Source organism: Staurois parvus, unplaced genomic scaffold (assembly GCF_062004578.1).
Source record: "Staurois parvus isolate SC_StPar_1 unplaced genomic scaffold, SC_StPar_1.0 ptg000136l, whole genome shotgun sequence".
In the NCBI taxonomy this organism is placed as follows: domain Eukaryota; kingdom Metazoa; phylum Chordata; class Amphibia; order Anura; family Ranidae; genus Staurois; species Staurois parvus.
Genome location: NW_028317932.1, coordinates 6,403,560 through 6,418,052, shown reverse-complemented (window position 1 = coordinate 6,418,052; position 14,493 = coordinate 6,403,560). Strand labels below are relative to the sequence as shown.

The window sequence follows — 14,493 nt, the reverse complement described above, 5'->3', positions numbered from 1 at the left end:
TCTTTGTGTTACTACTGAGCCCACCTCACATGCCATCTCGTTAGCGTACAAGTTGCTTAGTCAACCGGATGACACGTTTGTGCCACCGTTTCTTCTCAAATGGGAGGAGGAGTTACACAGAACATTTTTGACTGAGCAGAGGGACCATATCTTATATTTTGCCCATTGTTCCTCCATGTCCAGTAAATATCAGGAATTGGGGTATAAATTGCTTACACGGTGGCATAGGGTTCCGCTCATCCTGCATAAGCTCTTCCCTGAGGCCGGGAAGGTATTCTGACGCTGTAAGGAGGAGGATGGCTTGCTCCTACATATCTTTTGGTCTTGTAGGAAATTGACTGCCTTTTGGGCGCAGCTTAGGGACCTTATTAAACGCCTGACTGAGTTTGATCTGGGGGATGACCCTTCCGGATATCTGCTGCTCCATTCCGATCTTTCTAGGAAACGTTTCAAACGCTCTTTGTTGGTGCATTTGCTCAATGCTGCTCGGGCCTGTAAGCCGGCTCTCTGGAAAGAGGAGGCTCCCCCCTCTATTTCTATGTGGTTATCTAAGGTGGAGGACATACACTCAATGGAAAATATTATGGAGGTGGTTCGGGGTCAAGAGGCCCAGTTTTGCCAGAGATGGGTCCCCTGGTCCCTCTTTACCTGCTCAAGTGAATATGATTCCCTGCTGCGCTCGATGGCTTGAAGTCCCTTTGTCATTCTCTCATTCTCTTTTTGCCCTTTTGCTGTGGCTTTTATCCCTTATTCCTTTCTCTGTTGTATTCCCCCCCCCCCCTGTCTAGCAGTCTGATCTGTTTGTATTGTATTGACTTTCGGCCCAGTGTAACTATGCTGTTTTGGGGAGAGCTATTTGACTTTTTATGTATCTGGACTGAACCTGGTTCATTGTCTTTTATGGCGGCATCCACCTACTTGCCTTATTGTTCTATATTTGTTATGTGAAAAAGCTATATAAATAAAGAATGCTAAAGAAAAAAACAAACCTGAGTTTTCAACTTAGGACAACAAAATGTATAAAACAAAGGCTAGTATTGCATGAATGTGTGTAAGTTTGCATTTCTTTTCTATAGCCTCAGTAATTTGTTCACAAAACTGTCTGTGAAAAATATCAATATTCATGCTCTCACAATGGTACTGTCAGAACCATGAGGAATAATTTGAGTATTTTTTCTTGTGTATGACCACTCCTTTGCCTCAGCATGTAAAAGCTGAGTAAGTAGGAACCGTGCAAAAATGTAAGTTACCAACATAATCAGAGGTATTTCTGATGTAAAGTGAGCTGTCAGTCAGCAAGTTGATGATATGGTTGCTTTACTACACAGAGGGGAGTTTATTAAAAGAGGTAATAAACCCAAAAACAAAAATGTGTTAAACTAAATCTCACCAATTCTTTTTTTTAGACTTTTTTCCTTTATTTTTAACTGATCCAGCCAATAAATCTGCTATTATTCAATTTACTTTGAAGTGGAACTAAACCTAACTTTTAGGAAAAAAGCTAAGAGCAAGCAGCTTTTTATTGCAGAAGAGACATGCTATATTACCTTGTCTTCCTCAGTTTTCTATGTACACAGAACTGCGCATATGCAGCTCAGCATGCATTCCTGGCACATTTCAGCTGTGCCAGAATGACTGCCTCTACATGCGTGGGGTGACATCATCCCCTGCTGGCCAATCAAGATTTGGAAAACTCTGCACCTGAAGAGAAGATGACAGCAGCTGGTAAGAGATGTAACTGCCTCATCCCTGGAAGCGGAAGGTTGAGGCGAGTATAGTTCCACTTTAACTGACCAAGTAGCAGAGGCAAACCATTTAGCATTGACAGAGGTGCCTACAATGATTAGCATTTATTCATTGATGTAAACGCTTTATTCAAAAAGGAAAACCTGTTTGCAACTGCTTATAAAAGTGTTAAAGCAGTATTAATCCCAAAACTGTAATATGTTGCAGCTTACCAGTCATTAAATAGGTGGCTACATCATGTTTTCAGCTGGTGCTTTGGCCAGTAGCACACCTCCTGTATTAGAATACCTACACTCTAGATCAGCAATGGGCAAACTACGGCCCGCGGGCCATATACGGCCCGGAGGACCTTTTAATCCGGCCCGTGGAGCGTGATACATTGGCTGTCAGGATGTGTGTAGGCGGGGCAGCGTGACGAACGTGAGGGGAGCTAGGCTCCTCTCACAGTCCGCCCTGAAGACCGGAACGGCGCGGGAACACGGCGAGAGGAACGCGCGGAGCAAAGGTAAGTGAATTGACACAGGGGGGACTTGGCTTACTACTTGGGGGGGAATAGTACTGTGGGGGATGAAATACTATATGAGGGATGAATTAATATGGGGAATGAATTACTATATGGGGGATGAATTACTATGGGGGATGAATTACTATATGGGGGATGAATTACTATGGGGGATGAATTACTATATGGGGGATGAATTACTATGGAGGATGTATTACTATATGGGGGATGAATTACTATGGGGGGTGAATTACTATATGGGGGATGAATTACTATGGGGGATGAATTACTATATGGGGGATGAATTACTATATGGGGGATGAATTACTATATGGGGGATGAATTACTATGATTACTATGGGGGAATATTACTATACTTACTATGGATGACACATACACATCATTCATCTACTCTTGGTCCGGCCCCCGGGTCCAATATATGAACCCATTGCGGCCCTCAAGTCAAAAAGTTTGCCCACCCCTGCTCTAGATAAAGGAACACAGGGCGTACATCTGGTCAGCAGCATTGTCAGCCTGGGGGGGAGGGGAGTGTTAGATGAACTAGCAGATTTAAATACACTAACAAATGGAAGACAAACTCTAGCTCACTTTATAAGTAGTTACAGCAAGTTTTTTTTTCCTTTTGGGATAAAGGTTTTACATAAATAAAAGCTGATCATTGTAAGCACCCCTGTCAGTGTTAAATGGTTTTTCTCATCTCTCTAACTGATACATTCAGCTACAGAGAATCTTTTGAAAAACAAACTTTCCCTCCTGGCTGGATCACTAGATGAAAATAGAAGAAAGCCCTAAAAATGAATACAGTCATCACATCTAAGAACTGGTATGTTGCAATATAAATGCCTGCTTTTGGATTTAATACCACTTTAAGCTGGTCATAGATTGATCAAAATTCGGCCGGTTCAGCAGGAACCAACCAAATTTTAAATCTACTTGTGGCCTCCCTGTTTGACAGAAGTCAATCACTTGAACCAACTCCTGTCAAATAGAATGTTGGAAAATTTTTCATTAACAGCAACTGCAGGTCAGTGTATTCTTACAGCAGAGAGTCCCGCTGTCAGAATACAATGTTCTGGCAGGGGGATACCATTTGTAAAATTTGTGCAATGTCCATCTAAATCTAGTCCAACACTACCCTCTCCCCAGAAAGACTCGCTGCTTTCCAAAGGTGTCTGCTTACTTCACCCAGAATGCAGGCCCCTATGTTTAGGATCACACCTATGCAGGTTGCATTTGAGGTGTTTCTGCATTGTGTTTTTGCCACATTTTTGATGAGTTTTTGTAATTTAGAAAAAAAAAAATGTTGCTGCTAGGCAGATTTAAGATGCAAAAGCATCAAAAACGCAGTGAAAAGGCAATACATGCTTGCAGCGTTCCCACTGAAGTCTATAGAACCAAAAACGCAACTTTTTGTGTTAAAAAAAGTCCCTGACCCTTTCCAAAAAAAGCACAGGATGAAAATGCTTAGGTGTGAACCTAGGGTAAGACAGGAAGTGTGTTAAGTGGCCACATCACCAGGTGAACTAAAGGGAAAAAAGCCTATAAATAGAAAGCTGATGCAGCCACCACATCTAAGGATCGGTAAGCTGCAATATATTACATTTTGTTTTTGGGGTTAATACCAATTTTACTGAACAAGCTGAGGCTGGAAGTTGATTGGTTGCCATATACAGCTGCTCTAAATTCTTTCTGCTCCAGTTTTGACCCATCCCCCCCATAGTGTGTTGATTAGTCAATATGGTTTTAGGCATGCAGTGTATTGTTACTGTTCCTAGCACTGCCTTATTAAATTAAAATATACACAATCCTATGTTGAAATACTAAAAAAAATAAGATATATGTAAAGAAAAATCCCAGGTACAGGCATACAAAGGATTAACAGCGGAATGCATAAAAATAACAGTTATGGCTCAGATAACAACTACATAAAATTATGTATACATAGATACAAAGTACATGGAGAGTTTAGAGCATGCTATCAAGTTATGGAATTCTTTCCCCTAGAGGCACAGCTACTGTGCAGTCAGGGGATGGAAGTAACACAGCAGTCCACAAAATTATTTTCACATCAGTAACTCTTTAGAACAGCTGGACGTTTTACAGCAGAAGACTGCTGCACTGTCTGCCCTCGCACATGGAATACGAGTGCTCTGCAATCACCAAAATGTTTTAGTTAAACAAACCTGAAAGGAGAATTCCAAGCTTCAGCAAGATCTGCCAGATGCCAGCGGCTGTGTATCTACACTGGACGAATGGACAGTTCTGCAAGAGCCAATCCACCAGCTCCGAACCCACACAGCTCCTTCTGAAAAACAGAGTACATTAGAAGATTTTAGGGACTGATCAAACACAAAGGAAAAATCATGAGCTATAGTATAACAGTCACTTCTTTAAGGGTTCATTCACACAGTTGTCCAGGCTGTCCGCTGAACATATCAGCAAACTTCTGCAGTGGGTACTGCCAGCTGAATCTGCCACTACAAATCAATGATATGCTTGGCATCTGTTTACATGTAATCACACATGAAGTGATTACCTGTGGTTATGGACAGATGAATAGCCCTGGATGCAAACAGCCTGCACACAGAGACAATTGTCTGCTCCACATGTAATTGTTCCTAGTGTGATTACAGCAAAACAGCTACTGACAGTATCAGCCCATCATTGTACATGCTTTCTATACTGGCTGTCTGCAGCTCATCACAAACACCTGCCTGTACATGCTGCAGAAATGTGATGATCTGGGCAGTGTATGGTCATGGACATCCATGTGACTCGGCCTTTGAACAAATAACAGAAACACATAGCTGTATGTTTAGTAGGTTTACTGGATTGTTTTAAAGTGGTAGTAAACTAATTTTTTTAACCTTTACCTACAGGTAAGCTTTATTATAAGCTTACCTGTAGGTAAAGGTTAAAACAATTAGGCAAACTGGTTGAAAAAGGCCGGATTACATCACAATCCTCACCTCATCCATTCAGAGGATGCCTTGTATTCATTGATACAAATACAAAGCTCCCTATAAATTGTTAAGCAGCGCTCAGCTTGACAAGATTTTGTTCCGGGAATAGGACAGAAAGCCCCCGTACCGCTGCCAGAAAACAGCACTGTATACTGTATGGATGTACTGATACTACATACAATTTATACAGCACTGATAGTGGCTGCACACATGAGTAAAGAAACTAGTTCATTTGGGCCAGCTTGCTCCAAACAAACTTTTTAACGTTATAGCAAAGCTGGAGTTAGTCTTTAAACTAATCTTTGATTAAATTACCTTTCTCAGATTCTATAAATCTGTTATTTGCATCCATTGATTTTTTTATATTATTCAATTACTTACTATTGTTCATTGTAATACATGAGGAAATTTATACTTGTTTATGTAGTGACTATGCATGGAAAGTTACGTTATCCCCTTTCATACAAAATTTCAATAAACATATAGGGGAAATAAATAAAAAGTGTCAAAGACAAGTTTTATCTCTACTGGAGCCATTGCCCATAGCAACCAATCGGATTCTCTTATCTTTTTCCACTCACATTAGAAAATTAAAATTTAAAGGTGGATTGGTAGACACTTTTTATTAAAGTGGAGCTCCACCCAAAAGGGGAAGTTCCGCAATAAGGACTGCTCCCCATTAAGGATTGGCACCTTTGGGGGGCAGGGGGGGAGGCCGGTACCCAAATTTGATAGGTACCCATTCCCACTTCTGGTCTGATCGCCTAGGCGATCAGAAACGGAAAGTGTCCTCCCTCCCTGTAGTCTTTTGGGACACGTGACAGGTCCCAGAAGACTACAGGACCATTCATGAAGTGCAGAGCTACTCGAGCATGCTCAGTGGGTACCCGGCTGTGAAGCCGCAAGCTATCACAGCCAGGTGCCCAAACTGAAGATGCCGGCCTCCTAGAATACAGGACAGCCAGTGAATCGGGCTACAGGGGACACACCGCGGGACCGAGGGACAGGTAAGTGGCTGTTTTTTAAAAGTCAGCAGCTACAGTTTTTGTAGCTGCTGACTTTTATTTTTTGACAGCGTGAGTGGAACTCCGCTTTAATTACCCCATTAAAACAGATGTTGGTGTTTTCACAAGCTGTGCCAGAGAAGCCAAAAGAACTGTTAAAGAAGACTGCTGAGCACTGCTGAGCGTAATAGTTCTCTGTGTAGATGGAGCATTGATGTTGGGTGCAGTTCAGGTTGGAAGCCATAACCCAGTGTTACGTTGTTGAACTCATTTAAATAATTATGATGTAGTAGCATGTAAGCACCTTACCGGCAAATACAAGTAAGATACATCCGATCGCGAATAAGTCCTGGAGACAAATTTCTTACTGCATTCCTCAATGCTCTGCCAGCACAAGCCACGCTCTCACCATAGGACTGGAAGTCAAAAAACATATGCAAAACATAACAAATGACAACTACAAATACTCTTTCTTGGAGCTGTGATTAGTATACACATACAAAACATGACAACCAAGATATCAGCATTCCTATCCCCCCCTCCAGCACCTCCCCAGGATGAAGTGTAAGAGAAACCTGCAGAAATTAGTCAGTGATGGCTTGTGAATTATGGAGATACATTCCACAATCAGTTTTACAGATTCCTCTGATAAATCACACAAAGTGACAATGTGGACAGAAAAGAGAGACAAAATGTACAATAATTTAACAAAAAACTGTGCTAGCCAACATATTTTATATTTAATATTGTGGCCCATTACTTCCCCTGAACCCTGTTGTTTAACTTGCAACTATTTTTAATTTGTAGACCTCATTTGCATACATGTTTACACCTGTAATATGTGAATGGGCTGTGTCTGTAAGTAGCCTAAGCCGCTAGGTGCTGGGTGCAGGCAGCCCATTCATTTCTACGGAGATGCATGTACACAGCTTCTTGTTTTCTCAAGACCCCACCCCCCTACCCATCACTAGGTCTAGTGGGAATCTTTATGATTGCCACTATCATTGCAGTGGTAATGTGTAGCAGTAGTAACAGTGAGCAAACCTTCCTCAGTTAGATCTACCTGTTTGACAGGCAACCACTGCACTGTTGGGAAGCAAGAACTGGCTGCCCCTGTGCTCTGTCTCATGTGAGGGGAAGTTGACTATAAAATGCAGTGAAAGCAACACCCAGTTACCCCAACATTATATAGTGGCCACCTGTCTGACAATTAGGAATGTTATGGGCAGGACTGCTCATTTCATGGTGACAATTTCACGTCACCATGGTAAACTGGCAACCAGATATGTCCAGTCCTACCTTCAAAGCATAATGTAGAGAAAAGTTAGACAAACACACTGTCTAACTGGCCAATGACTAATGCAGGCCATAGACGGGTCGTTTATCGGCCAAATTTTTGTCCGAAAGTATACTCGGCCGATATTCGCACCGTTATTGGGCAATGTTGTCGGACGATTTTTGTGGTTCCTTCTTGTCTCTTTTATCGGTCATGCTGGAAAATCTACAAAAAACAGCCGATTTTTATAAGCATTGGTGGCAACAGAACGACCGATTTTTCGTTTTTCGGCCAATAAACGACCCGTCTATGGCCTGCATTATACTGTACAGCAAACGTTCTCTTTTCTGTTTTTTTTTGTAATCGCACACTGCATACAGCGAAGCAAGTATAACTATGAAGGAAAATAGGGGATAACATACCTTGTTGGCTGAATTATCCACACAAATGTTTGAAATTCTTTCCGTCAGAACCTGAAAATGCAAAAGAGCAATTGTTCAGCGGCAGGTAAATATATTTTATTAGATTAATAATGGAAGTTAAAGGGTCATGTCATTTGGTGTTGTATCCCTGCGTTTGATGTGCATTTCGAATGCACCTCAAACACAAGTCATCAAAACCCCATCAAAATGAACAGTGAACCTGGCAGTTCAGAGGCTGCGTTTGACCTGCTTTGCATTGTGTTGTGCTGTGTTTTTTTCTGGACACATGTCCTATTAAGGTTGATTAATTAGAAAAATCATTACAGAATGCTCATGTTAATGCACATTATATTATATAATATATAATATTAAAAGTTCAACATCTCAGTTGCCCATGCAGGGGACTCTGTTTCACACAAAAAATGCTGAGCCACCTGCCTCTCTTTCTAGTAGCACTGCTGCTCTTATCTCTGGTCTCTCATACCTGACTCTCTGGGTTTTCTTAGCTCGAAGTCTCCAAGCTCCAGACACCAAATCGGGATTTCAAAACCCAGAGAAAATCTTAGAAATTAATTTTTAAGATGAGAACTGTGTCATTCCTACATCCATTTATCCAGTTTATCCATTTATCCAGTGGCATAATATTTAAATACACACACACACACACACACACTTGTTCTACTCAGTGATAAAAAATGATGCGAGTGGGGCTGGGGCTCTTCTAAACGCGGAGAGAAACAGCTATAAAAATGTGCCTAAGGCGTGTTTAGGTGCTTATTACATTGATCAGAATGTTCATTTATTTTGGCCATTGAAATTAAAAATACACAAGTGCTAAATGCGCCTAGCGCTTAGGCCCATCAGGAGTTTTTTTTCAGACAAAATGTTCCTCTCCTTAACACACAAGTGAATTTTTTTGCTGTCTCTAAACTCCTGTAAGCGCTGATGTGTGCATGATCACATAGACTAACAAGGAAGGGAGACAAAAAAAAAGGTCAAACGCCTGTGAAACGAGTGTTTTTGAGCTCAAGAGTGCATAAGGCATTACTATGGCAAACCTGTCTTTCTGGTACACCATAATGCTTTTCTCAATAAATATAACTGCTGTCTAACTCCAAATTATCTATACAAGGATACATGGTACCCCCAAAGCCTCTCCTAACTGCTTCTGCTTGTTCAGCTTGTGAGTTTCTTAAGGCTTATTCAGTAGACGTTCCCAAAGATAAAGACATATTATTGGGTCAGTGTCAACTTATTTTGTACAGTCTTGGGCAAACATTATCTGTAAGAACCTCTATGGAACTCTGCTAAATTTAGGAACTGATGATGGTAGCAACAATTACATTGACTTTTGTCATTTATCTGCACCACTGCTAAACAAACTCTTACAAAATCCTGGGGGGTTTCCATCTCTACTATAGCCCCACTATTATTTTTCACTTCCTCTCATTTTCCCACCTTTTTTTCAGTTGTCTACTTTTACTCTTGCTGATTTCTTTGTGATGTTCTCGTTGTTAGGCAAAAGTGATATTACACTACATGTCTGCCTATGGTAATAGATTTCAAATTCCATATACAGCTAACATGGAATAAAGTGATAATCAGGGGCTCAAGCAGATAACGGTCATTTGCTACTCATTTGTGACTCTCATAAGAGAGGCTTTGATATTGTTTTCCCTCTCTGCATGCAAACATTTGGGCAAAGAATTATATAAAACATGTCACAATGAGTAAAAAGCTGCATGTTCAACCATTTTCTTTAGAGAATACCTTAAAGCACAGATGTCAAACTGGCGGCCCTCCAGTTGTTGCTGAACTACAAGTCCCATGAGGCATTGCAAGGCTGACCATTACAAGCATGACTCACACAGACAGAGGCATAATGGGACTCAAAGTTCCGCAACAACTGGAGGGCTGTCAGTTTGACATCCCTGCCTTAAAGCATATGTCAAGGCAATAAAACGAAAAACATGCTGTACATCTCTGAAATGCACAAACATTTATCCCTTTAAAACATTCCAAGCACAGAATGAAATGCATTTGGTTCTGAATTCCTGTGAGCTGACTACACAGGTTTTTTGTGAACTCAGTGGTGTCAGCACTGCCCAGTTTGCTTTTACTAAACTACTGAACTACACCCACTATCTTTATCTATACGAGCACATGCACATTATAACACACAAAAAGCTAAAAAAAAACATATCTTTGTTGGCCTGCAGTCACATGCATTTCTATGCAATCAAGCACATTTATTGGTGGTTCTGTGCATTTTTATGCATCTAGGTGCATTTTTATGCATAGTTCTTTTTTTTTTAAAGGCATATTTCCTCTGACCTAATTACTGTTACTTTTGTGGATGAGAGGCATGTTGTGGTATGGCTATGTGCTTTTAAACAGTGCAGGACACATGCAGAGTATTCAACATCATGGGTTATAGGCATCTACCTTCAGGTGATAGGACACTGGCAAAGCTTTGGAAGACATGTCTCCTGGGCACCTCCTCTATAACCCAACCCCACTCCATCAGTCTTCAGTTTTGCAAGCAATGGAAAATAAACAAAGGAATGGAAGGGAAGGGAGGATGACCTGTGTCCTGTACAGTACCTCAAGATATGGTATTTACAAGTAAGTCTAAATTCCTCTTATCTTAATTGTAGAGTACAGGACACAGGTAGAGTATTCATACACCACAGGATATCCAAAAGCAATGAAGAAGAAGGTAATGCAACGGTGAGGCACACAGAACTATGCCAACAGGCCCAACAACAAGGGTCAGAAGACCCAACTTCAGGGTGATGCTGCAAGAACAATGCAGCCAAAATCAGCATCAGCAGAAGATGAGGTGTCCACTTGTTAAAACTTTGAAAAAATACGAACAGAAAACCAGATGGCGGCCTTACACAACTGGGCTACAGAGGCTTGGTGCTGAAATATCCAGGAAATTCCCACCAATCTGGTGGAATGTGTTCATAAAACTGAAAGAGGACATTGCTTGTTTAGAATGTAAGCTCTTGAGATCAGAATCCTTATCCATCATACGATTATGGACTTTAAATCAAGATGACACCTTGCCAGGTCCTGAGGACAGGACATATAGAAAGTCAGTCTGTCTGATCAGCATTGTAGCTTTGAGGTATACGCTAATAGTTTTGACTACGTCCAAGCAAAATAGAGAGATTTCCCTTGGATGCTTAGAAGCGGGGCATAAGGATGAGGGAAACTTTCCTTATTGAGGCGGAATGTTGAAACCACCTTCGAGAAAAAGAATGGCCTTGCCAGATAGGAAACCATGCAAATAGAAACCATAGCAATAGAAACCATGAAAATCATGATCCATCATAACAACAAAAATTGATATTGAAGGAACCACTCTTAAGAGTGAAGGTGCCCCTTCATTGCAAAGAGGGCTTTGGGGAAGGCTTGGTGGCCTTTGTGGGCCAAGCCTTGTGCTGAAAGGAAATTCTGAACTTAGGTTTTTAAGTTGAAGTCTGGATAGAACAAACAGGTGCTCTGCATTTAGAGGAGTTAGGATCTCCTCTAAATGCAGAACAGAAGGCAATTGCTGTAATTACTCTGAAAATGCACAATCCTAAAATACTAAAATACAGTGGCATGCTGACTGATTATTGTCCTAATAAAGTTAACTGCAGTTTGACAAACTGAAATTTCAGCAAGAGCTTGTTGCAGGGTTGGGCCTGCAAGATTAAAGAAAGCCTTTAGGTGCATCTCAAATTTACTATCTGCAGAATCTTTGAAAAAAGGAATACCTTCATTAGAAACAGTGAGGTGTTTGCTTAGGACAGAGACTGCAGGACCAACCATAGGAATAGCCCACATCTTTGCAAACTTTTTTTATACTCTATATAATTCTGTGTCCAGTGTCCAGTCACCTGAAGGTACAAACCTATAACCCATGATGTATGAATGCTCTGCCTCCGTCCTGTGCTGTAAGATCAAGATATGTAAATTAGAATAAACCTGACCCCCCCAACAGAAATCAGGACACCTTATTTACACATTCCCATGCCTGCATTTTACCATTACTTTTATACTCTAAGGCATATGAGACTAACAGATACATTTTACCAGCTTTCCCTTCTAATATATTCTAAACCTTCAATAATTAAACATAATTATTCCTCCAGTCCTGCAGATGTTCTTTTAAGCAATAACTAAAGTTGTAGAAAACATTCTGAGTATGTGGCCAGCTTTGGCAGTTTTAGAAACTGCCACTAATTGAAAAAGACAGTTACTGGCATAACACAGGTGTGGTTATATTTAATAATTACACCACACTTTTCCCAAGCAAATGCCCAGTGACAAACTGGAATGATAAAATACATTTTATGGGCATAAATTTGCAACAGCCGAGTTGCACATACAAGTCAATTATATTCCAAATGTCAAGTTTGCATTACAGGTTTGAAAAAAAAATAATGATTGGATTAGTTTCTTTTTAAAACCTAACAGTATAACTAAAGGCAAAATATTTTTTTTTTTTAGTTTTTGATAGAGTGGAGGGAGATTAGCACACCTGTCACGTTTTTATTGTTATCTGGCTCCCCATTAGAGACAATCACCCTATTTGTCATGTTTATCATTATCACTGAGAGTAAAAGTAAAAGAAAATCCACATTTTTGGATTGTCACCAGAACAGGAATAGAGGGGAAATCTTTCAACATGGACACTAGTTCTGATGATCCTGGTGACAACTAGGAATATGCTCACTTTGGTGGAATTTTCTCTCTCTCTCCTGTTTTGACTTTGGTACAGAAAGTGAAGGAAAATCTCCCCAATGGGGCACAGAAGGAAAAAAAAAGTACAGGGGTTATAACCCTCAATTACATTAATTAAAAAAAATTCCCTTATTTCTACTTTTAAAAATGAGATCCACTTAAACCAGTTGCATGGTTTTACAAACTGAAAATTTTGTCTTTTTAACTTTTTTGTGTAAAACGTTAGCTTGACATAAAGCTTGATTGATAGTCTTATCAGTGTGTGTTAATGTTTTAAAAACTATATTTTGGGGGGCGCATGCGCGGCCGGCTCCGGGATGGCAGCTCGTGAGTGAGAGCTCTATCCTGCCGTCAGCCTAATCGTGGCACACACCAGACCCAGAGATACCGCAGCCTCTCCTCAGAGACATAAGGGGATACAGAGGCTCCTGCCATCCTCCAGACCATGCCCCAACGCCGTAGATCACCAGGACAGCCAGGGAAGCTGACGAGCTTCTTCCCTGCTCTCAGCCCCGGCATCCAAGATGGCGCTGGCTCCTCAGCAGACAGTCTCCTCACAGAGGCAGAGGGAGACACAGCACAGACCACAGACCCCAGGCTCAAGGCACCACTATACCCAGGAGACCTGGGTGAGTCCTTTCTGCCCCTATCTCCTTCTACAAGTAGTCCTGCTAAGTCCAGACACAGACTGGACATACAATCTGTTTCTGACCTGCAACCTTCCTATCCTCATACAATTACTGCCAATTCTACTCCATCTTTAATTGAAAACTTTCCTGCTTCTGACCATCCTATCACTGAAATTTCAATGAAAAGCATGCTACTATCCCTGCGACAAACACTACATGACAACCTGACAGCAACTATATCGCAAATCTCATCCGTGGTACAAAATCAGGACCGAAGCATCCGCCATATTGAGAACAGAATGGGGGAAATGTTCACAGCACACAATGACCTCATAGGCGCCCACACAGACCACAGAGCTGACATAGAACAAATTAACCTAAAATTGGCAGACTTAGAAGACCGCTCCAGGCACAACAATATTGAATTCCGCGGAATACCGGAATCTATCACTACAGGTGACATAGTACCTTACATCCAGCAATACATGAAACACCTCATCCCTTCTCTAACAGACGTGGAGCTGGCCATAGATCATGCACACAGGATACCAAAACCATCGTTCCTACTGGCCACAATATCTAGAGATATCCTAGCGCGTGTGCACTTCTACCACGTGAAAGAAAAAATCATGACGGCTGCTAGAAACCCTACCTCAATTCCGGCTTCTCAGGTGAATATTGAACTGTTTGCGGATCTATCCAAAGCTACACTTCTCAAGCGCAAGAAACTTATTACCATAACTATAGCGCTGCAGAACCATGGAATCGGCTACCAATGGGGTTTCCCCACGAAGCTCATCGTTAAGCATCAAGGAAGGCTCTACACGGTCAAAAACCTAGAAGCAGGCATCGAACTCCTGACGACATGGAACATTCTACTAGTGGACTCCCACCAATCCACTTCAACCCAACCACAACAAATGGATGCAGAATGGTCCTGAACCAAAAATCCCTAACACCATTTACTACCCAACACACTGAGTATCACCTCAAAACCACTAAAGGCTGACAGATGGCCCCTAACTGAACATTTCTAAACTTCAAGTTTTTTGTCAACAAGACTCCTTTCTTGAGTCATGTATGTTTCTGTTTCCCTGTTATACAGTAGCAACATCTGCTACATATGTTACTTGTATTTTTCACAAATCTTTTTTAACCCCCTACCCACCTCATACCACCAGTTGCTCACATCA

At 41.2% G+C, this 14,493-nt stretch overlaps 1 protein-coding gene across 1 annotated transcript in view; it reads right to left on the bottom strand.

Moving 5' to 3' along the window:
• The window catches only part of RAPGEF5 (Rap guanine nucleotide exchange factor 5), a 393,851-nt gene that overhangs the window by 265,572 nt on the left and 113,786 nt on the right, over nucleotides 1-14,493 (bottom strand). Inside the window, exons 2-4 of the mRNA XM_089673151.1 lie at nucleotides 7,935-7,985; nucleotides 6,546-6,652; nucleotides 4,453-4,574 (exon numbers count right to left, since the gene is read on the bottom strand). Of these exons, the coding sequence (XP_089529277.1) occupies nucleotides 4,453-4,574; nucleotides 6,546-6,652; nucleotides 7,935-7,985 (280 nt within the window). The remainder of the gene's footprint in view (nucleotides 1-4,452; nucleotides 4,575-6,545; nucleotides 6,653-7,934; nucleotides 7,986-14,493) is intronic.